The following is a 27,779-nucleotide window of genomic DNA, read 5'->3' on the forward strand; positions in this document are numbered from 1 at the left end:
CAAAGAGTCAGACACGACTGAGCGACTGAACTGAACTGAACCAGTAGTTAGGACTCCAGCTTCCCCTGCAGGGAGGCAGGGAGCACAGGTTCACCCTCTGGTCGAGCAGCCAAGATCCTGCAGTGCAGCCAAAAAAACAAACAATAGATTCTTAAAAAATTAGATTCCATAGGATTGTCTATGTAGAAAATGATGGCAGAAAAAGCATTTAGTTTCATTGATTTTTCTCCTTTGTTGACAGTTTTATTGATTTCTACTATTTTCATTAATTCCCTTTTCAGTTTGATTTTGGTTTATTATGCTCTATTTTTGTCTATTTTCATATGGTGGAAGCCTAAATTGTTGGTTTGAGACTTCTTTTCTTTTTTAAAAAAGATTTTTTTGATGAGGATCATTTTTAAAGTCTTTAGAATTTGTTACAATATTGCTTCTGTTTTATGTTCTGGGTTTTTGGCCCTGAGGCATGTGGGATCTCAGCTCCCCAGCTAGGGATCAAACCCACACCCGCTGTATTCGAAGGTGAAGTCTTAACCACTGGACCGCCAGGGATGTCCCCTCTATTCTTTTCTGCTCTAAGCACTTATGTTACGAACTTCTCTCTAAGCCCTGCTTAGCTATATCCAACAAATTTTATTTTTATTATTTGTTTTTTTTCTTTGATTTCAAAAGTTTTTCAAATTTCTTTTGGTGCTTTCTTTTTGGTCCATGAGTTATTTAGAATCATATTTCAAATTTTTCAGATATTTGGGGATTTTCCCGACATCTGTCCTTTATTGATTTCTGCTTTGTATAATTTCAGTTCTTTTAAATCTATTAAGGTTAGCTTTATTGCCCAAAATTTGGCTGATCTTGATTAATGTCCCAGTGTACTTTAAAAGAAAGTTGGATTTTGCTGTTTTGTGGATTGTTGTATAAATTTCAGTTAAAGCAAGTTGGTTGTTAGTGTTGTTCAGATTTTCTGTCTCATTACTGATTGTCTGTTTACTTGTTCTGTCAATTACTGAGAGAGGATTTCCTGTGTTTCCAAATATATTTGTGGATTTGTCTGTTTTGTTTTTCATTTCTGTCAGTTACTACTTTGTGTATTTTGAGCTCTGTTTTTAGATGTGTACACATTTAGGATCGTTAAGCCTTAGTGAATTGACCCTTTTATCAGTATATAATATCCTTCTTTATCCTTGGTGAAAGTGAAAGTGAAGTTGCTCAGTCATGTCTGACTCTTTGCCACCCCGTGGACTGTAGCCTACCAGGCTCCATGGGATTCTCCAGGCAAGAATACTGGAGTGGGTTGCCATTTCCTTCTCCAGGGGATCTTCCCGACTCAGGGATCAAACCCAGGTCTCCTGCATTGCAGGTAGACGCTTTAATCTCTGAGCTACCAGGGAAGCCCCATTATCCTTGGTAGTAATCCTTATTCTGAAGTCTGCTTTGTTATTATAGCCACTCTAGGTTTCTTTTGATGGGCTGCATATATATCTTTTTCCATCCTTTGACCTATCTGTGGCATTATGTTTAATGTATTTTGTAGACAGTACATAGTTCAATTTTATCATTTTTTAAAACTCTAATCTCATAATCTCTCTTTCAATTAGTTTGTTTAGACCATTTACATTTAATATAATTATTGATATAGTTCAATCTTTCATTCTTTGTTTCCTGTTTTCCCTCTTTGTTATTGTTCCTGTCTCTTTCCTATCTTTAAAAAAATTGTTTGAACTTTTTACTATTTTATTTTAAAATTTATCTCTGGTTTTTTTTTTTTTTTTGGCTGTATCTTTTCATATTATGTTTTTAGTGGTTGACTTAGTGATTACAATCCATTTAGTTAATATTTTTACTACATAAAATAAAATGCCAAAACCTAAAAACCATAGAGATCTCTTTACCCTTGCTCTTATGTTATATATATGTGTCCTGTTGAAAGCCCCGATAGAGAAATAATTTTTGCTTACAACCATCATACATATTCTAAATAATTTAATAGGAGCAAAATAGTCTGTTATATTTACCCAAATATTTATAATTGCTCTTGTACTTCCTTTATGCCTCATATTCCATGTTTCCCTCTGGTATCATTTCCTTTCAGCCCAAAGAAGTATTCCATTTTTAAAACTTTTTCTTTGGCTCTCAGTCATGTAATTATTTCTCTGGATAAGGTTCATCCTGTTTGGAGTTTACTGAGCTTTTTGAATCTGTAAAATGTGTATCTTCCCAAATTTGAGAAGTTTGCAGGCATTCTTTTTTGTGCACCAAACTCTTTCTTTCCTTATTGGACTCCAGTGACATGAAAGTAAAATATTTTTACATTATTCGTCAGGTTCCTGAGTTTCTGTTTATTTTTTTCAATCTTTTCTTCCTCTCTGTTCTTCAGATTGTATCATTTCTATTGGTCTATCTTCAAGTTCTTTGACTTTTTCACCTGCTCAATTCACTACTGAGTCTATCCAGGGAGTATTTTTCATTTTAGATATTTTCAAATACTCTTTTCAACTCTAAAATTTGTATTTGGTTCTTTTTTCCAGTACCAGTTTCTCTGCCTAGAACTTACATATTTCCATTCATTTCCAAAGTATGTTTATCTTAGCTCAGGGAGCATGGTTATGATAGCTGTCTTCGAGTCTTTGATATTTCAACATCTGTCACCTTAGAGTGGCATCTGCTCATTATCTTTTCCCTTTGAAAATTGGTCACATTTTTCTGGTTCTTTATATATTGAGCAATCTTGAATTGTATCCTGCACATTTTGAATACAATACGTAAGACTCTGGGTTTCGTTAAAATCCCCTGGAGAATATTGGTTTGCTTTGCTTCAGCAAGCAGTCAGACCTTAAGTTCTAGCTCACCTTTGAGTGGTGGTCTGATGTTAGTTCAGTTTTCAAAGCCTTTGCTCTGCTTCTTTGGATCTGACTCAGCGGTTAGTCTGAAACTTGGATGCGCGGTAGACTTTGTTATAGTTTAGGTCTCAAAGACTTTGCTGTACTAGTTTGGGTCTCTTCTGCATATGTGCAGTTTAAGCATGAAACTAGGATTTGTGTGGGTTTATGCACAGAATTAGAGGATACCACTCTTCAATTCTCTCTTCTTTGGCAACTTCCCTACATGCCCAACTCCCAGGGTTTCCTTTCCTGGTCATTTGGACTAGAAAGCTGGAATTTTCCTTGGACTTTTAAAAAACTGCCCGTGCTTTGATATGATTCTGTGTAACTGGGACTGCCCCTGGGGCAGTGCAATGAGAGAGGAGGAAAGAAAAAGAACAGGTGATTTTCCTACACATTGTCCCTCAGCTTTATTGAGATATAATTGACATACAACATTTTCTGCTCTTCGTGCCATAGGAGCTCATGGCCCACCCAGGTTCCTCTGGTTCTCCAAAAAGACAGGAGTTTGTCCCAGTTTACGATGCTGGGTTTACTGCTTCTGTGTTGCAGCTCTGTGACTTCGGTTGCCTTTGTGGCAGGGCTGGGAAAGAGAAAGAGAAGACAAAAGAAATGGCATAGCCAAAAAATACCCCAAGAAATGGCATAGCCTCCGCATACCTCTCACCTTGCATGGGTCTCCTTTCCCCACTCCTCTGTCCAAAAAGACAGATTTTCTTGGGGGTTTTGTTATCTGTGTCCTATGCAGTTCTGCATCGGGGCCACCCTCTAGACCTGCCAGGTGATGAGAGGAAAGAAAATAAGGAAACATCTTTCTCTATATAAAGATTGTTATTTCGTTTGGCATTCCCTTCCCAATCTGCCTGTAATTAGCTAACTTTTCATAGTTTTCCGGTAGTTCCATTTTATGTTTTGTCCAGCGGTTTTAGTTGTAATAAGTAGATCTAATGAACTTATTTGATCTTAGTTGGCACCAGAAGCCTTTCATGAATTTTTTTTTTTTTTTTGCCTTTCATGAATTTTAAAAAATGTATTGTCTTACAAATCACAGTCATTATTTCTGATCCTCAAACTATTCTATAATGGGCCAATAGAAGCCCCTTCAGTGTTTTGATTTTGACTGTGATTGCATTGAATTCATAATTAATTTTAAGGGAGAATTGTTATCTTTACTATATTGTCTTCTCATCCACTTACAGAATGTAATATTGTTCTACTTATTCAGATCTTATGTCTTTTAATATCTTACTATTTTTCCACATAAATAATCTTTATTATGGTCTTAATAGTATTTTTTTAGTATTTTAAATACAATTTTCATGATACTGTTCTCTCATTAGTTACATGTATGGCATTGGTTGGTTTTCATGTCTTCAGTGCATTTGGTATTTTTGTTTAAATTTACTTTATTTATTTTATTTGTGGTTTCACTGCATCTTCGTTGCTGCGCATGGCTTTCTCTAGTTGGAGCGAGCTGGGGCTGCTCTTAGGTGCGGTACGTGGTCTTAGCGTGGTGGCTTCTCTCACTGCAGAGCATGGGCTCTAGGCACATGGGCTTCGGTAGTTGTGGCTCGCGGGCTCTAGAGCAAGGGCTCAGTCATTGTGGCGCAGGGGCTTAGTTGCCCCATGGCATGTGGATCTTCCTAGACCAGGGATTCTTATCCTGGGAAGCCTTGGCATTTTTGTTGAATTTTTATTTTAACGGTTTTTCTACCTGATTCTCTTGCATTTTAAAATAGATAATTGTATCTTCTAAAAATAACGGTAGTTTATCTTTCTCTTTCTGTGGGGGTAATTTATCTTATTGGCTCAGGCCTCTGTTGTTTAATGATGGCAAGCATCCCAGCCTTCTCCTTGATATTTAGTAAAATACATACTGTTGGAAATATATTTGTCAGTTTCTAATATACTGTACTCTTTAAGAAAATGTCCTTCTCTTTTAAAGTCCTTAAAGTTTTTTTTTTTCCATTAACAATAAGCATTAAATTTTGTCAGATGCTTTTTTGAGTTGCTTCTGAAAAATCTGCTTTCTTTATTCCCACATTAATCTGTTACTTGATTTCCTAATGCTGAACCTCCTTTTTAAAATTTCTACCATTAACTCTGCTTGGTCATGATGAATCACTTTAATCCTTTGTAGGATTTAAGTTGCTAGTATTTTGTTTGGGATCTTTACACCTAGATTCATAAATGGGATTAGTGTATAGTGTTTTTGTTCACTTTTGTTTTCAGGAATTTGATAACCTTATAAATAGAATTAGGAAAGCTTTTATATTTGTTTAAATTTGAAAAAGTTGGCTATATGTAACTGGGATTTGGTAGAACTTTCTAAGAATACATCTGAAACTTTCCAGTTTTTTCCTGATAGTTTGATCTATCTGGGTCAGTTGATTTATTTATTTTCTAGTAAAATGATTTCTTTGATTTAGGTTTTAAAATTCGTTGTTATAAAATTGTACATAGTGTTTCCTCAAAAGTTTTCAGTCTTCTCTGTTCTGCAGTTTATGTTCCCTTTCTTTCTTTTTTTTTTTTGTTCTCTTTCTTGTTTTGATTATTATTTGAATCTTTTTCCTTATCAATCTGTGGAACATTTGCCTGTTTAATGGTTCTTTTTAAAGAACCAGTGTACTTTTTGTTTTTTTGCTCCTATTACTTTTTACTCACTTTTTCTTAATTTCTGCTTTTATCAGTTCTTTTCCCTCATATTCCCTGGGTTGAATAATCTTTCACTGGCCAGTTTATTTTTTTGTTTCTTTCTAATGAATGGGATTAAAGTTGTAAGTTTCCCCCCACCCCCACACTGCGGCTTTATTCCTCTGGCTTCAATTTATGTTTCTCGCTCTCCTTTCTAAATGGTTTGTCGTTTTAGTTTTGATTTCCTTTTTAACCCAATAATTATTAAGAATAGTGTATTTTTGCCTGTTTCCTAGTAGGTTTTTGGAGTTTTTTTTGTTTTTATTCCGTTATTACTATTAATAATTTATAGCCCTGCTGGTAGTCCTTTATTATTAATTTATGGCCCTGTTGTATTGTGGTCAAAGGAATATGGCTTAAGTAATGCCTACATTTTGAAATTTATGGAAATTTTGTTAGTAGCTTGGTAACTCTCAATTTTTATAAATGTCCCATGAATATCAAGTGCTAATAGATTTTATTGGTAATATTGTTCCAACCCTTTATATCTTTATTTTTTGTTTAATATAATAAATGACATTAGGTTATTTAAGAAAAATGTATGTATATGTTGCAGGTATAATAAATGATAGGTCTGGAATTTGCCTTGAACTATCCCAGCAAATATAAAAGGGGTGACAGAAAAATAAAAGAAGTATATCAAAATGTTTATGATTGTTACAGTTGGGTTATGGTATATGAGGGTTTGTATTCTCTAATTTTATGTATATTTGAAATTTTTAATAAAATTTTTAAAAAATCCTCCCTATACTTATTTGTTTTTAGATTGCTTGATCTGTTGATTCGTGAAAAAGGTGTGTTAAAATATCCAACTATGTTTTATTGTTTTTCTAATTCTGTTCCCTTGATGTTTTAAACCCATGTAATTGGGTACATAAAATTTTACTACAGTTATATTTCCTTTTATCATAATAAAATCTTTTTCACATTTTATATTTCTGTTTTTAATATTGCTATAATAATCTTATTGTTAGAATTTTTAGTATATTTTCTATATCTCTGTTCTTTCAGAACATTTTTTCTTGTGAGATATAACTTACATGTGTGTGAGTGTGCATGCTTAGTCACTCAGTCATGTCCGATTCTGCAACCCCATGGACTATAGTCCTCCAGGTTCCTCTGTCCGTGGGATTTTCCAAGCAAGAATACTGGAGTGGGTTTCCATTTCCTTCTCCATTTCCTTCTTCCTTCTGGACCCAGGGACTGAACTCGGGTCTCCTGCATTGCAGGCAGATTCTTTACCACCTGAGCTGCCAGGGAAGTCCCTCATAACTTCTGTATGAAAATATAATACACATAAGGAAAACACACATGAAGTTTTCATACATATGAAAATGTGGATATTAATTAAGACATATTCCCTGACCACAGTGCAGTAATTTCGTAAAAGAAAAGCAGAAAGAAAAAAAGGACAAAAAGATAAAAAAGTAAGTTTTTCTTTCTAAAACTCCTAAATAACTTTTGATAACTTCTGAATAACTCATGGCTTTAAAAGGAAATTAAAACTGAAATGACAAACCACTTAGAACAGTGGAGCATTATATTTTGAAACCAATGGAATGTGCCAAAAGTGAGTGGGGCAAAGAAGAAATATTACTGTGTTAAATGCTACTCATTGGAAAGCAAGAAAGTTCAAAAATAGAGTATTAAAGTAGATCATAATCTATAGAACTAAACACTGTCTGACTTGGATGGTAATCACATTCATGCTTTTCTTTTATAATTTTACCACCTGTATATGTATTTTCTTTGGCTCATTTTAAAACTTCTCATAAAGGACATTATACAGTATTGTTAAGTTTTTCCTTTCACTAATTTGGAAGCTATTCTTTTTATAAAATATTTTCCTAACTTTTTCATTACGGAAATTTCAAGCACAAAGTTATAAAGCTTGATATAATTAAACCAGTTCATGCATCATTCAGTTTCAATAATCATCAACACCAGGTCAGTCTTCATTCTTACCCCTCACCCCCTGATGACTGTGATGAAATATTTCTGTTCTTTTCCTGATTATAATAGGGATTACACTATGCATCTTCACCTCTTCGAAATCTGTTAGTATCTTATTTTTCTCTTGAACGACATAAAGACTCTGAGCATTAAAACTCCATTTTATGCTCTCCTAACTTTATTGGTAGATACCATGTATTTTAATTTTTTTTTTTTTTCCATTTTGGCCATGCCACACAGCTTGTAAGATCTTGTTTCCTTGACTAGGTATTGAATTCAAGCCCCTAACAGTAGAAGAGAGAAGTCCTAACTACTGGGACTGTCAGGGAATTCCCCTCTGTATTTTAATTCTATCCTGTTTTCTAATTAATACTCAATAAGAAATAGTTTTTTAAATAGTCAATGATTATCTAGGTTTATTTATACATTTACCTTGGTAGCTCAGCTGGTAAAGAATTTGCCTGCAATGCAGGAGACCCCAGTTTGATTCCTGGGTCAGGAAGATCCCCTGGAGAAGGAATGGGTTACTCACTCCAGTATTCTTGAACTTCCCTCGTGGCTCAGACAGTAAAGAATCTGCCTGCAGTGCAGGAGACCTGGGTTCAGTCCCTGGGTTGGGAAGATCTCCTGGAGGAAAGTTATTCTGCCTGGAGAGTCCCCATGGACAGAGGAGTCTGGCGGGCTACAGCCCATGGGGTCACACAGAGGGGGACATGACCGAGCGCACACACATTTACCATGTTGCCCTCCGTTCTTTCCTGCACCTCATGTCTTCTCCTTGGGATGACTGCTTATGACTAAAGCATGTCCATTACAGTTCCCTTTTCTGAGAGTCTGCTGGTGGCAGTATCTGTTTTTGTTTCTAGATAGCTATGTGATTTGTTTTGCCATGTAACTTAGAAACAGTGTATTTTTAAAATTCTGTGACATTCGTGTAGTAAAATCCCCTTTATTCCTTCATTTATCCATTATTTATAAGAACAGTGTTCCCAGTTTTTGTATCAATTAAAATGAAGGATAAAAATAAAATTGGTTATAAAACCCATGTCAATATGTAATATTCACCCATGAATTCATAAATGAATAATTTTTAAATGCCACATCCACTCAAAAGATGCATTCTTTTTACATTTACATTTGTTTTATATTACACTGGAAAAACATTACTTTGGATCTACTGTACAAGTATTATATAATGTTAGAACAGTTTAATATAGAGAACCTTCTGGTCACAAGACATAAAAATTTTTTTTCCCATTTATGGACAGTTTTGATGGGCTTCCCTCAGTGTGACTATGTGTTGAAATAATACTTTGGATATATTGGATTACATTTTTGAGGAAGAAAGCATGATGCATAGTTACAGTAACATAAAAATATATTAGAACAGGGGACTTCCCCAGTGGTCCAGTGGTGAAGAGAAGCCACCTTGCAACGCAGGGGACAGGGGTTCGATCCCTGGTTGGGGAACCAAGATCCTGTGTGCCTTGGGCAACCTAAGTCTGCTTGCCACATAGAGTCCTGTGTGCCATGCTTAACATTGTGAGAAGTGACCAAAGTGTTTTCTGAGGTGGTTGTATCATTTTACATTCTCTCCATCAAAGTACAAGGGTTCTAGTTTCTCTTCATGTCTGCTAGTATGTTTTTTTTCTGTATTTTTAGAGCCATCCTAGTAGGTTAGACTGCAATTATCTACTGAAGTTGCGTTGATCTAATGCAACTGGCTTATAGTGTTGGGTGGCCTTTCATGTGCTTATTGACAATTTTTATATCTTTTGGACAAACAGGTCTCACTCACGTTTTAAATTGGGTTATTTGTCTTTCTTTTTGAGATTTAAGAGTTCTTTATTCTGGATACAAACATCTGGCAGATGTATAATTTGTAAACAGTGTTTCCCACTCTGTAGGTTATCCAGTTTTGTGATGGCATCAGCTGTAGTACAAGTTTTCCATTTTGGTCGAGTCCAACTTACTCTTTTGTTACTTGTAAGGTCATGAAGCTAAGAGTTTTATAATTTTAGCTTTCACATTTATGACTATAATCTGCTTTCAGTGAATTTTTATATATGGTATGAGGTAGACATCCAGTTTTATTCTTTATTCTTATCTAGTTGTCCCAGTACCATTTGTCAAAAAGCCTTTTCATACTTCCCCCATGGAATGGTTTTGGCACCCTTGTTCACAGTCATTTTACTGTAAATATAGAGTTTACTTCTGGACTTTAGTCTTTTGGTCTGTGTATCTGTCCTTTGCTACTATCACACTGCCTTAATTACTAAAGGAGTAATTAAGTTTTGAAATTCAATTACTGTGGTATGATTTGGAATTTCTGAAATGTGAGTCTTCCATATTTATTCTTCATTTGCAGGATTATTTTGACTGTTCTGACTCTCTTGCTTTTCCATATGAATTTTAGGAGTAGTTTGTTAGTTTCTAAAAAAAAAAAATTAAAATCAGCCAGGATTTTTATAGAGATTCTTGTGCTGATTTATTTTTTTTTATTTTGCTTATGCTGCACAGTATGGGGGATCTTAGTTCCCTGACCAGGGATCAAACCTGCATCCCTTGCAGTAGAAGCCTGTTATCTTAACACTGGGCTACCAGGGAAGTCTCTGATTAGCTGTTAAACCAAGCATGCATTCCTATGATAAAACTCACTTGGTCATGATATATACTGCAGTGGGTTACCATTTCCTTCTCCAGGGATCTTGCTGATGCAGGGATTGAACCCGTGTCTCCTACATTTTCTGCTTGGCAGGGGGATTCTTTACCACTGATCACCTGGGAAGCCCATATACTTCTTTTGTATGTTGAAATATTTGTTCACATTTAGCCAAAGATTTTTGTGTTTGTATTCATAAGGGATAGTGGTCTGTAGTGTTTTCATGATGTTTTTGTCTAGTTTAAGTATTGGAATAATACTGTCCTTGAATGAGTTGGGAAGTATTTCCTCTTATCTCTTTGAGTTTATGATGGATTGGTATTAATTCTTAACTGTTGATAGAACCCACCTTATTTTGACCTGTGCTTAGCTTTGTGGGATGTTTTTAATCTCTTTTATTGTTTTGTTGTTGGTCTGTTCAGATGTTCTCTTTCTTCTTGAGTTCTTTTGGTAGTTTGTGTCTTTCTAGGAATTTGTCCCATTCACCTAAGTTATTTGTTGGTATACAGTTTTTCATATTACTTTATGATCCTTCTTATTTAGCTTCCAGTGCTGTTTCAAAGTATTTGAGGGGTGTTGTTTTGTTTCCCACATTCAACTGGCTTTTCTTCTTCTAGGCCTTCACAGCTTTGGTTGGCTGACCCTTGTCTTACATCGCTTTTTTGTCTCTGTTCTTTTAAAAATATTTTTGTGCTACTTAAATGGAACTAGGGATAAGTTTAGGTTGATGGAGGTTCTCTTTCTAATTGTCATCCAGATGTTAAGAAGTTAATAAATGCCCTTTTTTTTCATTTCAATTTTTTAAATTGGTGGATAATTGGTTTACAGTGTTGTATTGGTTTCTGCATACAGCATGTTGAATCAGTCACATTTATATATGTGTGTGTATATATATATTCATATATCCTCTTCCTCTTGAGCCTTCCTCCCATCCTCCCACATCCCGCCTCTCGGTTGTGACCCGGCGCCAGGTTGGGCTCCCTGTGTTACACGGCGGCTTCCCACTAGTTACCTGTTTCACACGTGGTGGTGTGTGTGTCAGTGCTGCTTTCTCAATTCATCCCACCCTCTCCTTCCCCCGCTGTGTCCACAAGTCCATTCTCTGCGTCTAGCAAGCATTCTTTAATTTCATTGTTTGAAGCAATTTGATGGCAAAAATAATCAAGTCTCTTTGTAAACTGTGCAGATTTTACTCAAAGCAAATAAATGTTTAATATTTTGTATTACTAATTTGCATTTGCTTGATCTAGTTTCAGAAGCCACACAGGTGGCAACTACTAGCACAACTGCCAATGCTACCTGTCCTGCTACTACTTCCTCCACCACGGTGGGTGCGGTTAAGCAAGAGACTCTCTACTCCACTCCATCTGCAGTAAACACCCCAGAAAAGATAAACTCTTCAGAACCCCCAAAGTCCACCGAACTCGACGGTCTTCCTTCAGACCAGTTTGCAAAAGGACAGGACACTGTTGCCATAGAAGGTTTTACAGATGAGGAGGACGCAGAAAGTGGAGGAGAAGGCCAGTACAGAGAGCGTGATGAATTTGTGGTAAAGATAGAAGACATAGAGACTTTTAAGGTAATGTGAATGTTCCCAGGTATAAAGGTCATAGTTTAGGGGGTGTGTCTTCATGATGACTTAATACCTTGCTCTAGTTTAAGTTGTGAAGAATTATGAAGTTTGGAGAAAATGGTTATTTATGTAATTTAAACATTTAAAGAAAATAATAGGAATAGAATGTAAAAGTAACATTAGACTTTTTTTGTAATTTCAAATTGTAGAATATTACAATTTCGTGTAAGAAATTTTAGCAGTATTAAGAACACTTATTTGGGTGGTTTTGTTTGCTTGCCTTTTTTTTTTAATTAATTCATTTTTTTAATTGAAGAATAATTGCTTTATAGAATAGTGTTGGTTTCTGCCAAACATCAACATGAATAAGCCATGTTTGCTTGCTTTGACTTCATTTTTTAATTGCAGTGAAGAGAAATGACATTAAAAAATACAATGAAGAACATAACATTTAAATTATCCATATTCCTTCTGTTCACAATTATCTGTTGTTAGTATTTTAGCATATTTGTTTCTGGTGGTTTTGAATATGTATGTACTATATGTAATAAAATTGCAGAAACAATGTATCATTTTGGAAAACTTTCAAATAGCTATAGAAAAGGGTAGTGGGCTACTTTGTATATTTGTACTCCCTTTTTCTGGAAGAATTTAAGCAGAGACTGAATAGCTGACTTAGAAGAATTACCGCGAAAGTTCAGCTAGGTAAAAGATAAAAGATTGAACTAGGGAGTTCTTTAAGATTCCTTTCAGCTCTCAGAGTCTATAAATCTAGAATACATTGCTAGTTTTTATAAATGTCGTTAATTCTTCTTACAGGAGGCTTTAAAAACAGGAAAAGAACCCCCAGCTATTTGGAAAGTACAAAAAGCTTTATTACAGAAGTTTGTTCCTGAAATTCGAGATGGGCAAAGAGAATTTGCTGCTACAAATAGTGTAAGTAAAATGCTTGTTTACATTAAGCTTCCTACTTTTTGACAGTGATCTTGGGTAAAATATAGAATGATATAAATTTAGATGTATTGTTTAATGTATTTATATTGAGCATCTCTGATATATTAATAAGTAGCATAAAATTTGAACTAGAGTATATGATGCTCTGATTTTAAAATAAAATTAATGTCTAAATACCAACTACTTAAATGGCCTTTTTTTTTTTAATAATGGAAAGGAATTAACATTAGTGTGTGAAGAATTCTGATGGACCTAGAGACACTTATATTGATTATTCTGCCAATCAAATATCCTGATTTACCAAGAAGACTTACAGAATTATTTCTTTTTACTTAAGTAGTTGTTTAATAGCATTGAGCAAGTAAGCATCTGATGATTACCCAAAGAAGACTGCATCTATATATAGGCTTGCAGAGTGAGGCTGGGATCATTTTTATTGAGAGTGCAATTAGCCTGGCCTGAGCTGCATTTTGAAGGATGACTTTATGACAGTCTCATGACAACAAGGGAATATTTTATGTATGGAATGTACAATAAGTAACTCAAAGTGCTTCTTTCTTTAGTACCTTGGATATTTTGGAGATGCAAAGAGTAAATACAAAAGGATATATGTGAAGTTCATTGAAAACACTAACAAAAAGGAGTATGTCAGAGTGTGTTCCAAAAAGCCAAGAAATAAGCCTTCACAGACTATCAGGTATTTATTATTGTATGTAATATGTTTGTAATAATTATTGGAAAGCTTATTATTGGTGATATCTTATGCAAAGAATTACATCAATTAAAAAGAGACTGATTATTTTTTTAATTATATACAAGTCTGAAAATCATTGCTTAGTGTCATAAGTGATTCCTTTTGAAGTAATGACACAGGAATTATAAAGTCTGTGGCTATCATTGTGGGGTGGATGTGTTCTTCTTTCCTGAGTCCTTTTGGTGTCACCCAAGTATAGTGGAGAATGCTCGGATTTACAGTCTAAAGATTTGAATCCATCTGTTTATGACCTAGATTAATATAAACATTTCTAGGGACTTCTCTGGTGATCTAGAGGTTAAGACTCCATGCTTCCACTGCAGGGATTGCAGGTTTGATCCCTGGTCAGGTGACTAAGATCCTGCACATGGTACAGTCCCCCCCCTCCATAAAAACAAACTGAAAAAAAGATAACCTTGCTTAGCTCCCTTTTTTTAATCTAAAAGTAAAATGAAAATAATAACAGAATGTCAAATTTTAAATGAAAAAAATTTGAGAAAAAAAACTGTTTAAGGCCTGTACATTACAACTGCATTAGAATTGTCATCATATGTTAATATGACTCTGGGTTGTCTGGAGCATGAGTTTGGAAAACCATGAATTTGGAAGTGATGACCCAGCCACATTCTCTTTAATCTGTATGGGAAAGGGGGTGTGAGCCTACATACTCTCAATTTAGTGCTCAGAAGATCTAGTTAATGAAGATTCCAGCTTATTGGACACAGTCACCTTACCTGTATGATGGAATTTCATCCTCTCCTTCAAACCTCCAAAACTAGGGCACGGCAAATCTTACTTGGGGGACTCTAGCATAGGTGTAGTTGAGAGCCCACATCAGAACCTGGCACCACGAGAGCCTGTGAGAGTTCTGATGTTCCAAGCTAGAACATCAATGGACTAGAAGCCCATTGATCATCTCCATTACAGCCTCATAGGAAAAATGAGTTCGTACAGGGAAAGGAGGGGGAGAGAAATAATAGGGCCTGAATTAATACCGTCCCTTACTAACTGAATATGTTGAATGTCAGTGTCAAAGAGTGTATTTCAAGAGAATTTTGGAGCAGTCACCATTGGCGATGTGTAGGGCTTAGACTTTATTTTGGAGGTATTGGTGAGGTGATTAAAATTTTTTTCACCAGTGTTTCTTGGTTTTCTGTTTATTTTTTAATTAAATTATTTACATTCAGATTTTTTCATTCTAAATTTTTATTTACTTTATTTGGCCAAGTTGTGTGTCCTGTGGGATTTTAGTTCTCCAACCAGGGTTTGAACCTACACCCCCTGCAGTGGAGGCACAAAGGTCTAACCGTTGGAACCCACCAGGGAAGTCCCTTGTCTAATTTATTTGAATTAGACAAGTTTTCAGTGTGTTAATGAAGTCTGTTTGTAATATTGCAGAACTGTTCAGGCTAAGCCAAGTAACAGCAGTAAAACTTCTGATCCTCCAACACCAAAAACTGCAACAGCAAAAGCCCCTTCCATGAAACCCAAAGTTAAACAGCTAAAAGTAAAGGCTGAGCCACCACCAAAGAAAAGGAAGAAATGGAAAGAAGAATTTTCATCATCCCAGTCTGACTCATCTCCTGAGATCCACTCTAGTAGTAGTGATGATGAGGGTGAGTTCTTCATGAAATGAATACCTTGATAGTTTGAGATTTGCTGCATTAATGGAGAGGAACAATGATGCTGACAATTCAAAATGTATTTATTTTTCCTTAATTAGGGAATTTAACTACCTCATTAAGTTCTGCTTAGGCATATATTTGCCCATGACTAAGCTAAGTAACTGTGCCTTAGTTTCTCTTTTATAAAGTGAAAAGATTGAAATACATAGCAGTTATCTAACACCTTTTGACCTTAGAACCCTGTTCACTGTTAGAAACTGTTGAAGGCACCAGTGGGCATTTATGTAAGCTCTATATATATTGAAATTAGCTTCATTAGAAATTAAACCTGAGACAGTTGTAAAACAGAAATGTACCAGAAAACATCCATCAGCCATCAAACTTACTGCGTAACATTTACAAGAAATTTTCAGCAGTTCAGTAGTCCAGAGCAGAGGCAGGCAACTACTACTGGTGGTCTAAATGTGATCTGCAGCCTATGCTTAAAGTTTTATTGGAAAACTGGGAATTATCTACATGTTTTCATAAGTTAGTTTCCCCTTACAGTGACCGATTTGAGTAGTTCTTACAGAGAACACATGACCATTAAAGTGCCAAATATTTACCACGTGGCCCTTTACAGAAAAATACGCTGACCCCTGATTCTAATAAGGTAGTCAGAAAAACATGGAAGGATGACGGAAGGCTGCGTATGCCATGCTAAAGCTAAAAAGCTTGGGATTCTGTAAACAGGGGAATCCTTGGAGGGATTTAAGTAAAAGAACAAATGGTAAAATCTGAATTTGAATTATGAGACATCATCTGTCTGTTCAGTCACTCATTTGTGTCCGACTCTTTGCAACCTCATGGACTGCACCATGCCAGGCTTTCCTGTCCATCACCAACTCCCAGAGCTTTTGAGAAATTCAAGATGTATTCTTGGCAGAACTTGAATGATGAATTGAGTTTTGGGGGTACTGTTGAGGTTGATGTCTAGGATGGTTTCTGGCATTACAAGTATCATTGCCTGGGAGCTGATCTAGAGATTACTTGGATAGAAACAGAGTTATAATAAAAATTCTTTCATAACAGAAGTTTGCTTTAAATGTATTATTTTTAAAAGCTACTTGGAAATGTTTTTTAGAAATGTTTGTAAAGTATCAGAATTTGTAAAGAAATTTAGTGCTTTGAGTATGCATGGAAGGCATTATTATATGTGTATAATTATATGTAGTATCACAGTTAGCAGTCCTGCTTACTGTTTAGAATAGAGAAGTTTAGAGAAGTTTAAGTTCTGCTTTGCACTGTTTATACAGCTTCCTCAAATGACAATCAAGTTGAAAATTTTCTTTCACTGATAATCTGAATTACCACTCGGTGTCACTAGTAGGCAAGCATTATTAGTGCTTCTTAAAAAGAAGGAAATATGATAATAAACATAGTTTTTAGGCTGGTCGTTTTTCAAACTATTTGTTTCAAGACTTCTTTATAATCTTCAAATTTATTAATGATTCCAAAAGACTTTTTTGTGTGTGATTTGTATCTATGTATATCAACAAGGATCAGTTAAAACAATTTTAAAATATTTTAAATAAACCCATTACATATAGGGGACTTCCCTATAGCTCAGATAGTAAAGAATCTGCCTGCAATGCAGGAGACCTAGGTTTGATTTCTGGGTCAGGAACATCCTCTGGAGAACGAAATGGCAGTATTTCATTGATGAACACTCCAGTATTCCTGCCTGGAGAATTCCATGGACAGAGGAGCCTGGTGGGCTACAGTCCATGGGGTCGAAAAGCATCGGACACGACTGACTAACACACATGTTACATATTAATGTAAGTTTTTTAAACAATTGTGTTTAATTAGAATAGGATTTTCATATTCTGTATTAGGTTTTTTATTAGATGTTATTTTGGTTAAAGTATGTGAAGAAAACCTGGACTCATGTTAGGTATGTAGTTAGGAAAGAGAGGAGTATTTTGATTACTTTTTTAGATAATTATGGGTATTTTTCTTTGCTACTCAAAGGATTTTATTTTGTAAACTTGACAAGTGATAGTTTCTTCAACTTTTCATGCTTTGTTACTTTAAAATCTGTTTGTTTTACCCTTTGAAGTATCTTTCATCTGTGAATGACTTTATAACATTTTTTGGCCATGTGAAAATATTTGTTAGCTCACTGATTTTTTTTTCCATTTTTTCCCCCACATTTTAAAATGTGGCAAAATATATATAACATAAAACTTGCCACTTTTACCCATTTTTAAATGTAAAATTCAGCAGCATTAATTATATTAACAACTGTTGCACAACCTCACAGCTATTTCCAAAACTGCTTAATCACTCCAAATAGAAACTTTGTAACCATTAGGCAATAATTCCCCATTCTCCCTTCCCCCCAGCTGCTGATGATCTCTAATCTATTTTCTGTCTCCATGAATTTGCCTCCTCTACATGTCTCATGTAAGGGTGGCTTATTTCACTTAGCATAATGTTTTTAAAGTTCGTCCATGTTATATAGCATATGTTAGAACTTTTTAGGTTTTATGACTGAATGCAATTCCATTGTAAGTTTATCCATTGTATGCCCTTATCTTTTTATCTATTGATAGACACCTGGGTTACTGCCATAGTTTGGCTGTTGTAAATAATGCTGCAGTGAACATTGGCATACAAATATCTGTTAGGTTTGTGTCCTGGTTTTCCACTTATTTATATACCTAAGAGTGGATCCTAAGAGTGGAATTGCTGAGTCATATATTTTATATATTTAGCTTTTTGAGGAGCTGCCTAACTGATTTTCACTAACAATACATAGGTTTCTGGTTTCTTTAAATCCTCACCAACCCTTGTTATATTTTGTTTTGTGATGATAGGTATTTTAGTAGGTGTGAAGTGGTATCTCATTGTGGTTTTGATTTGTATTTTCCTAATGACCACTAATGTTGAACATCTTTTCAATTCCTTACTATTTTCTTACTTTATTTGGAATAATGTTTATTCAGATTCTTTGCCCTGTTCATTTCTCCTTTTGTTCCTTAGTTGTAGAAGTTCTTTATATATTGTAGATGTTAAACCCTTATTAGGTATATGATTTGAAAATATTTTCTCCCATTCTGTAGGTTGATATTTCACTTTTTTTTTTTTAGTATATGTGCTGTGGAGGTGAGTCCTGTATTTCAGTTTTTGATAATGTCTTTTGATGTACAAAATTCAAAATTCTGATAAAGCCAAATTTATCTGTTTTTTTTCATTGCTGTTGTTTTTGGTGTCGTATTTGTAATCTATTGCCAAATCCTAGGTCATGAAGATTTATCCCTGTGTTTTCTTCATTAAGAGCCTTATGGTTTTAGTTTTTACATTTACATAATAAATTTTTGCAGTATTAAAAAATAACATATTTAATATTACCACTAATTTCATCAATGAAGTCTTTAAGTATTGAAATGGTCGTTAGGCTCACAGTGGTGAAAATAAGTTTTCCGAAATTCTAATTTTCACTTAGAACCTCAATTTCATCATCGGCAGCAAATACTGTCAGTTGTTTTCCTGGTAGTGACAGGTTCACTTCTCTAAGAAAATGTCTGCCAACTACTGAATAGGGGTAGGGTATCTGTTATTTTTTAAGTAAAAATGGTATTCCAGTGGAGGAGAAGGTGGCTGGTTCATCAAACAATTGCATGGGTGCTCCTCCTGGAGACAACTGTCATACATCATAGCAGAAGTGCTTTATATATACCTCTCATTTCATCACAGAGTTTTAAGACATTTACTCAAGAGTGAAGATTTAATACAATTAAGTTTTTACTGTTTCTCCAAGGATTATTCTTAAATATGAAATGAAATGACAATGAAATCAGTGTTTGGGGGTTTTTTTCTCCTTCAAATTCATGACCGCAGATGACAGTCATGGCAGAGTACATGGCTATTGGTACAGTTTGCTGTCAGTGTCTCAGTTCATGCTCAGAAAGGCCCACAGATGTTTTACCCAGCATTACTTTTACAGATGTCAATAGAGTAACAAAGGTATATAACATCTTAATATTACTAGGAAAACAGTTTGACATCAGAGACCCCTGAAAGGGTTGTAAGAGCCCCTGTTAAAGGTTGTGATGATAGTTCTGTATTTGAATAAAAAAGTAAAACTTAAGACACTCCTCTAATCTTGCAGTTCTTACCGTTGAATTTGAGTGAAATTTTTTTTATACAGATTGTGTTTACATTAAAAATTTTTTAAATATGTCTTGACTCTAGACCAGAATTTTACAGTAATTTAAGTGTAGAAATAAAAAGAAAAGATATGTATATGTTAACTCATACATTAGGTGTTTTATGGTTTCTTTACTAATTAAATACTAGAAAAATCATCCAATTTTGAAGTAGCACGACCTCGCAGTTGATGTCTGGTAGGGCCAGGGGAGGGGAAACAGGTCCCTACAAGGGCAAATGTTTCCAAATGTTGGGCTGGTGTTGGACTTCAGAGGCACCTGGGAATTTTTTTTTTTTTTTCGTTCTACCACCACTTTATTGCTACCAACCCATCTCCCCCCACCCTCGTGCACACATGCTCAGTCATGTGACCCCATGGACTGCAGCCCGCCAGGCTCCTCTGTCCATGGACTTTTCCAGGCAAGAATACTGGAGTGGGCTGTCGTTTCCTTCTCCTGGGAATTTTTCTTAAAGTGTAGCATTTAAGCTTCATTACCACTCCAGATTCGTTTTAGTAAGTCCAGCAGTCTGGTTTTTTTTTGTTTTGTTTTCAAAGCTCTCCAGTGATTGTGATAGGCACAACCGGCTTTGAGAATCTCTCATTCGAAGTGTTTTTAAAAGCCGTGTGGGAGAACCTTGACTTTGAAGAAGTTTTATCTACAACCTTTTATCTGTTTGTAGGTAACCTGCTGTTGGGTGACGTGTTTTTAAAGTTGTCAGAAAGGAATCTTTAATATTTCCTCTTTTCTCCCTCCCAGAGTTTGATCCTCCAGCTCCCTTTGTCACTCGGTTTTTGAACACAAGAGCAATGAAGGAAACCTTTAAGAGTTACATGGAATTGCTTGTCAGCATTGCTTTGGATCCTGACACAATGCAAGCGTTAGAGAAGAGCAATGGTACAGTCTGCTAAGTAATACTTTTTTGGCAGTACTTTCCAGATCTTTTTCTTTCTTTTCTGTTAGTTATATGTTTAATATGTGGTTTTTGTGATATACCCTATATGTTGTCAGTTAATAAACTATTGATATATTGGTTCTATAAATACAGCTTTATATTTCATTAGGGTCATAGCTTTTCATGAATTGTTTGAATAGTTGAACAATTTTATATTAAATATATTTTTATTGATTTCTACTCATGAGAATATTCCAGTATTCCTGCCTGGAGAATTCCATGGACAGAGGAGCCTGGTGGGCTACAGTCCATGGGGTCGAGAAGCATCGGACACGACTAAGTGACTAACTACCTACTAGTTTCTTTAAATCCTAGAATCTTTTTCATACTCATAACATTTTCACTAAGTATCTATATTATGTAGAAGGTCCAGATTTCAATCAATTTTTATACTTCTGTTTTCTAATAACTGGAAAGATGAAGCAGATAACAGTAGTATAAAGATTAAATTGTATATTTATGTCTAGTAAAAGATACATCACAGAGTAAATATTTTCTAATCAATTAGCAGTAAAACCATAAATGCCTTGGATTATATTTATTAATATTATTCCTTTTTTACTCTTGCTCTAGTAACTTTTTCTCCCGGTAAAGTGGGGATGAAATTGACATGTGAAATAAGCTAATAATTCGTGTGTCTAATGTCACTCACTAATATTCACCCTTCAGCTGCTACAGCTGTCGCCAGGGACAGTTAAGAGAAGGAAAGGATTGATGAGCCAGTCCCATTATCCTTCTAGCAGAATGAGCTGAACAAGTGCAAGATCAAAAAGATAGTAACAATGAATAAATAGTAACAATATACTTCAACAGCAGTGCCTAATGATATAAACTGTTTTATTATTTCCATATATACTCTGACATACATTATTCCCCATAATCCCAGAAAACTTAGCCATTTTTGGAGTAAAGACAGTGAGGCTTAAAAAGGTTAAGTGACTTGCTTTTTAAGAGCTCACAACTTGCAAGTAGCAGAAAAAGGATTAAATCCAAAGTCTTCTAATTTCTAGTCTTGCTTTTTTGATCATATAATCAGAAACAGTAACAAAGAGCCTGCAGATGTTTTCTCTGTCAATCAGAACTCCTTGCATCATAAAATATACATTTCTTAATAGTGGTCATTTCTGGGTAGTTGTATTTTAAATGATTTTTTTCCTATTATATTAAAAAATTGTTTTTCTCCATTTAAAATGAAGGGGATAGATTTTAATGGTTGTATTTCAAAACAATGCACAAATGTTTAAAACTTGTTTTTGTAAAATGTAAATTTTGAATAGACTTAATCACTACTGGAAAGATAAAAAGAAAGCTATCAGGTGTGTTGTGGTGACTTTGAACAGCATTCCTTACTGAGGACTTTTTTTTCAACTTGAGGAAAGTGTTCTTTTGCTGTCTCTGTGCTTGTGTTTATTTTCCAGATATAAAGAGACATTTTATTTAGCTATGAAATTAGTAACCAGATTCTGAGGGTTTATATATACATTTTCAGAAAGGTCATTAAAGATAATTAGTATTATAAAATGTTGCTATGCTCATAAATTTGTAGTAACCTAATCTATTTACTACAGCACCAAAAGTAATTAATTTATACTCTGAATGTATTTTTCTTTTTCTAAAATAACTATTTTGACTCTTTCCTTGTGTATTTGAAACTGAATTTTGACTATTTTTTCTTGCCCCCTACTTATCCTTTGCCCCAAAGTACAGTGAGTTAAGAATATCATACTCCAGTATTTTATTGAAAAAATTTTAATGTTAAATTTATGATTTGAAATATTGTTATTGTTCACTTGGTAAGTGAAGTCTGGAGAGATTAGGCAGTTTGACCGTTTGTTGATCAGTTCTAATGCTGGGGTTAAAACCCAGGACTTCTGTTCTCTCATCATAGTATGCTGCTGCTTTCTCAGTTAGCTATTGTAAACTTTTTTTTAAAGCTAACTTTTTTAAAAAAAAAAAAACCTTGTGTGCAATATTTTAAAATCAATACTTTACACCATGAATTTAATGTCAGTCTATTAATGTTTTGAGGAAAAGCTGTATTTCTAACAAGGTTTTGTGTTGCTAGTTCATCCTGTTACAACAAATTCTTATCTTGTTTTAGATGAGCTACTTTTGCCTCATATGAAAAAAATAGATAGCATGCTGAATGATAACCGAAAGAGACTTCTTTTGAATCTTCATTTGGATCAGTCATTCAAGGTATTTCCTTCACATGGTTTATTAGCAAATTCAGTAGCCATTATAGTCCTCAACATAATAGGAAAGAATATTTTGGAAGTCATTCTCAGTTTTATAAAGTTGTCTACCCAACAAAAATTTGATTTTTATTCATTGTGAGTCTTGTCTGAACGTCTTTTTATTTTATTAAGTACATTCTTAATGTTTATCATGTTTTTCTTTGCTTAAATTCATTTTTCAGGTTTTTATGTTCATCTTTTGTTGTTTAGTCGCTAAGTTGTGTCTGACTCTTTTGCGACCCCATAGACTGTAATCCGCCAGTCTCCTCTGTTCATGGGATTTCCCAGGCAAGAATACTAGAGTGGGCTGCCATTTCCTTCTCCAGGGGAATCTTCCCAACCTAAGGATCAAATGTGCATCTCCTGCATTGGCAGGCAGATTTTTTACCACTGAGCCACCTGGGAAGCCCTTATATTCATGTAGTATTCCTTATATATAATATTATAATTTTCAAATGTTTTCAAAAATGCTTCTCTTAAACTACTGTATTCCAATCTTGTTTATATTTTAAGCCTTTTTTAAAATTTCACATTTCATCTATACTTAGAATTGGCCATAGCAGTTATCAAAATTCCCTTTATTTGCTTGGTTTACCCAGTGTCTAAGGAAAAATTGATCTTCACATAATGGTAGGAGATATTATACATCTGTTAACATATCTTGGCACTGTAAATTGGTTTTTGGTATTACCAGAAATTCAGTTCAGTCACTCAGTCATGTCCAACTCTTTGCGACCCCATGGACTGCAGTATGCCAGGCTTCCCTGCCCATCACCAACTCCCGGAGCTTGCTCAAACTCATGTCCATCAAGTCCATCTATTATCAGAAATAGAGAACAACAAAAAGCTAATCTAAAGTCAGAAAATTTATCATAGAATCTACTGAGTAATCAAAAGTTTTCCAGCTTTTCTTATTCAAAGTGTAACATGTGACATCTAGAATCATTTGATTACATCTAAACTCAAGAGAAGTTTTTTTAATACATTTGTATAGCTTTTTTATAAACAGTCTTTATATTTTTGGAGCAGTTTTAGCTTCACAGCAAAACTGAACAGAAAGTACAATTTCCAATTATCCCCTGCCCCCACACATGAATAACTTCCCCCATTACCATCTTCTCCCACAGAATGATACATTTGTCACAACTGATAAACATACACTGACACATCATGGTAACCCAAAGTCAATAGTTTCCCTTACAGTTCACTCTTGTGCATTCCATCAATTTAGACCAGCATATCCACTATCATAGTATCGTACAGAGTAGTTTCACTGCCCCGAAATCCTCTGCTTTGTTCATCCCTTTCCCTCCCCTAACCTCTGGCAACGACTGATCTTTTTACTTTTACTCCATAGTTTTACCTTTTCCAGAATTACATATAGTTGAAATAATATGGTATGTAACTTTTTCAGATTGGTTTCTTTCACTTACTAATACTCATTTAAGTTTTTGCCATGTCTTTTTCATGGCTTAGTAGCTTATTTCTTTTTAGCCTGAGTAATATTCCATTGTCTGAATACCCCACAGTTTATACATTCACCTACTGAAGGGCAACTTGGATGCTTCCTAGTCCTGGCAATTACTGCCAGACAAATTTGTGTGAAGGGTTATGTGTAGACATAAGTTTTCAGGTCCTTTGGGTGATTTGTATAGCTTTCTCACATATTTTATCTGAATTCCATGTAAAAGTGAAGATCAATTTCATCTTAGGTAGGTGAAAATTAATGCTCTGAGACTGATTTAGAGGTTGTAGCCAGTTAGAGTGTGTGTGCTCAGTCGTCTCTGCCTCTTTGCAACCCCAAGGACTGCAGCCCACTGGGCTCCTCTGTCTATGGGATTTCCCAGGCAAGAATACTGGAGCGGGTTGCCATTTCCTTTTCCAGGGGATCTTCCTGACCCAGGGATTGAACCCACATCTTTCAAGTCTTCTGCATTGGCTAGCAGGCAGGTTATTTACCACTAGTGCCCCCTGGGAAGCCCGATGAGAGGTTCAGTGACAGCAGACTCTGCTAGTCATCCTGTAATCTTCACTGGCATACACTTCCAGAGGAGAAAAAAGGAATTCGGAAGTTAGTAAGACAACCAGTGCTAAGAATTTGTTCTGCTCACTCCTAATGAAATAGTTTGTGGGGAGATACCATGTTTTCGGCAATGAAATATTGTCAGATTATGTTCTGTGAATATTTACTAAATCTTACAAATGACCAGTTTTGGCAAACCATTTCAAAAATGTTGAGCCAGTTCCCTAAAGACTTGTGTTAAAATAAAGCCATCACTTGGAATTTAGTAGACTTAGTAGGTATTTCAGTCTTATGCAGTAGTTTATGGCGGACAACTAAAAACTTTTCATATTCTTGTTTTCATAGAAAAAACACAAAATTTCTAATTTTGAACTTATAGTTACTTAATGTAACTGTAAATGGTAATAGTGATGATGTCTATCATAGATAATTTTCATTTATAGCAATTTGTATTTCACAGCCAAAATATACACACAGTATTAAAAGTTAGAATGATGTGATGTAAAATACTATAAATAGTAGATTATAAAATATTTTATTTTTAGAAACAGTTACTACTATTTCCCGTGATGATTTTGAAAATTTTAGGAATCTTAAAGCCTTTTGAAGTTAATAATTTTTTTTTCCTCTGAAATACATTCATTTCCAATCATCTTGAGCATCTTCTTTAAGTTCCATTTGTTATAAGGAGTAATTCTGGGTCCAGAATTTTTCAAACCTGAACGTGTTTTATATGGAAAGCACAAAAGTATATAATAAAAGCACAAATAATCTAAGAAAGAGAGTGAAGCTAGAAACTAATAGCTCATTCTGATAGAGGATGCTGAAAGTTCTATTGTTTCTATTAAATGAAACAGTTCACTTCTACACTTTTGTTTTAAAAATTAAGTTATTTGTTTAAGAAATGTTTGAGGGGTCACAGAGAACCGATACAGTTTGAAAAAGAGTGACCTTGAAGGTTGAAACTGTTTATAAACAGATGACACTTACAGCTGTCCTTCCCCTTGACTTGAAGCCTAAGATACAATACTAGAAGGAACACTCTGCCTCATTCAGGAGTCCCCACAGTGTCACATGTTGTTGCTTAAATCAGGTCATAATGTTGGCTCATATCCAAGGGGTGGGGAAATAGGTTCTATATCTTGATGGGAGGAGCTACCAAGAATCTGTGACCATGTGTAACACCCCATGTATGTTTGTGTATGTATGTAGGTATATATTGTATATATTTACCACACCCCATCAGTAACTCCCACATATATTTTTTGTGTATATATGTACATGTATGATTATACTTTTATATTAAAAAATAAATTTTCAATAGCTGGAGGTAGTCAAGCTCACTCTTTTCTAACATCAGTTATTCTTGCTTTATTCTCAAGAATGCCTTGGAAAGTTTTCCTGAACTAACAATAATTACTCGAGACTCTAAAGCAAAAAGTGGGGGATCTGCTATTTCTAAAATCAAAATGAATGGCAAAGCTTATAATAAAAAAACTCTAAGAACTTCTAAAACAACTACTAAATCTGCACAAGTAAGTATATATTGATTGATGTAATTACAGATTTTTCACTTGTTAATATAAATCCTACTTAAGACATTGAAACAAGCAAGTTTTTTTAATTTTAACTTTTTTAAATTATGAAAGTATGATAACACATTTACAGGAGACTTGGAAAATACAGAGCAAAGTTACATACAGTTCTACTATATATGACAGTTACTTTTTAAGTAGATAAATTAAGATTTTTAGTTGGAGTTTCAATATCAAATTCTCAAAAATTAATAGAATCAGTATACAGAGAAGTAGGAGAATATAATAGACCTGAAAAGCACTGTGAACCAATTCAACATAATTAAGATTTATTCAGTTTTCACACAGTAGGATACAAATTCTATACAAGTTCCCATAGGCTATAAACTAGGAGACAGTGAAACATATCTAGGGACATAAAACAGGGTGCAAAAATTTCATGGTCTAAAGGTATTGAAATCATACAGCGTCTGTTTTCTTATTACTGTGAAATTATGTTAGAAATCAGTATCACCCCCTCCCACCCCCGAAAAAAAAAAAAAAAAAAAAAAGAAATCAGTATCAAAAGATATTTGAAAATAGCCCATACTTTTTCAAGTGCAGTGTGACATTTACTGAGAGAGATCTTTGACTTGGCCATCGAAAGTCTCAGTAAAATTAGACTGAGCCAACGGGAATTTGCTGTGTGGCTCAGGAAACTCAAACAGGGGCTCTGTATCAACCCAGTGGGGTGGGACGGGGGAGATGGGAGGGAGGGTCAAAGGGGAGGGGATGTATGTATGCCTATTGCCGATTCATGTTGAGGTTTGACAGAAAACAACAAAATTCTGTAAGGCAATTATCCTTAAATAAAAAGTAAATTTTAAAAAATTAGACTGAAAAAAACACAAAGAGTGATTGCAAGGAAGAAAGCATTTAAATGAGAAGTTAATATTAAAGATACTTTAAACAAAATCTCTTATATTTGGAAATTAAGTATCCACTTTTAAATGATGGGTATCTCTAAGAAGCTATAGCAAGGAAAATTAGAAAATATTTGTAATAGAATGAAAGTGAAAAGAGAATTTACCAGAATTTGTTGCATGCAGCTGAAGCTGCTCAGTGCAGTTAAATACAATACGGAGTCTTGACTAAGGTATGAAAACAAATAATGGACACTAGCATAATATTTTGTGAAATTTGAACAAAATCTGTACTGTGGTTAATGTATCACTAAACAAGCAAATATTTTACTCTGTTGTTGTTAAATGTGAAGTGTGTTCAGGAGGAATGAACAGGAGCAGGGACTCATTCTTGGTTTTTCTCCATTGCTTAGCACAGTATCTGGCATATAGTGAGTGCTCACAAATTTTCTAAATGAGACTGATAATTATTCCATGCTTATATTTTTAATATTTTTGTATGTCATTGAATACAAATGCATACAGATAAATGAGTATGCACATATTGCATAAGAATCAGTATTCCATATCTGTAAAATTATTAAACTTGGAATTCATTTATTTTCAAACATAGTCTAAATTATTTGCTGTTTCAGAAAGCAGTTTAGTGACATATCGATTACCCCTCAAAAATGTGTTTTGTAGGGAAAAAAAAATGTTTTGTAGAAACATTCATAAATACATAAAACCATATGCCTTTGCTCATTGTAGAATTGTTTATAAGAACAATTCCAAATATAGATCACCAGTGTGAGACTGAATAAAGAGCTACCAAGGTAATGTAATACTGTGTGCTTTTTAAAA

General features: G+C 34.6%; 1 protein-coding gene across 2 annotated transcripts in view; it reads left to right on the forward strand.

The window, feature by feature from the left end:
- Positions 1–27,779, forward strand: part of QSER1 (glutamine and serine rich 1) — an 80,797-nt gene that overhangs the window by 47,453 nt on the left and 5,565 nt on the right. For both annotated transcript variants that reach the window (XM_043908848.1, XM_043908849.1), the window contains exons 5-11: positions 11,436–11,764; positions 12,578–12,694; positions 13,276–13,409; positions 14,865–15,082; positions 20,044–20,181; positions 22,341–22,438; positions 25,882–26,034. In XM_043908848.1, the coding sequence (XP_043764783.1) occupies positions 11,436–11,764; positions 12,578–12,694; positions 13,276–13,409; positions 14,865–15,082; positions 20,044–20,181; positions 22,341–22,438; positions 25,882–26,034 (1,187 nt within the window). The remainder of the gene's footprint in view (positions 1–11,435; positions 11,765–12,577; positions 12,695–13,275; positions 13,410–14,864; positions 15,083–20,043; positions 20,182–22,340; positions 22,439–25,881; positions 26,035–27,779) is intronic.

This window comes from Cervus elaphus, chromosome 1 (genome assembly GCF_910594005.1).
Source record: "Cervus elaphus chromosome 1, mCerEla1.1, whole genome shotgun sequence".
Classification (NCBI taxonomy): Eukaryota; Metazoa; Chordata; class Mammalia; order Artiodactyla; family Cervidae; genus Cervus; species Cervus elaphus.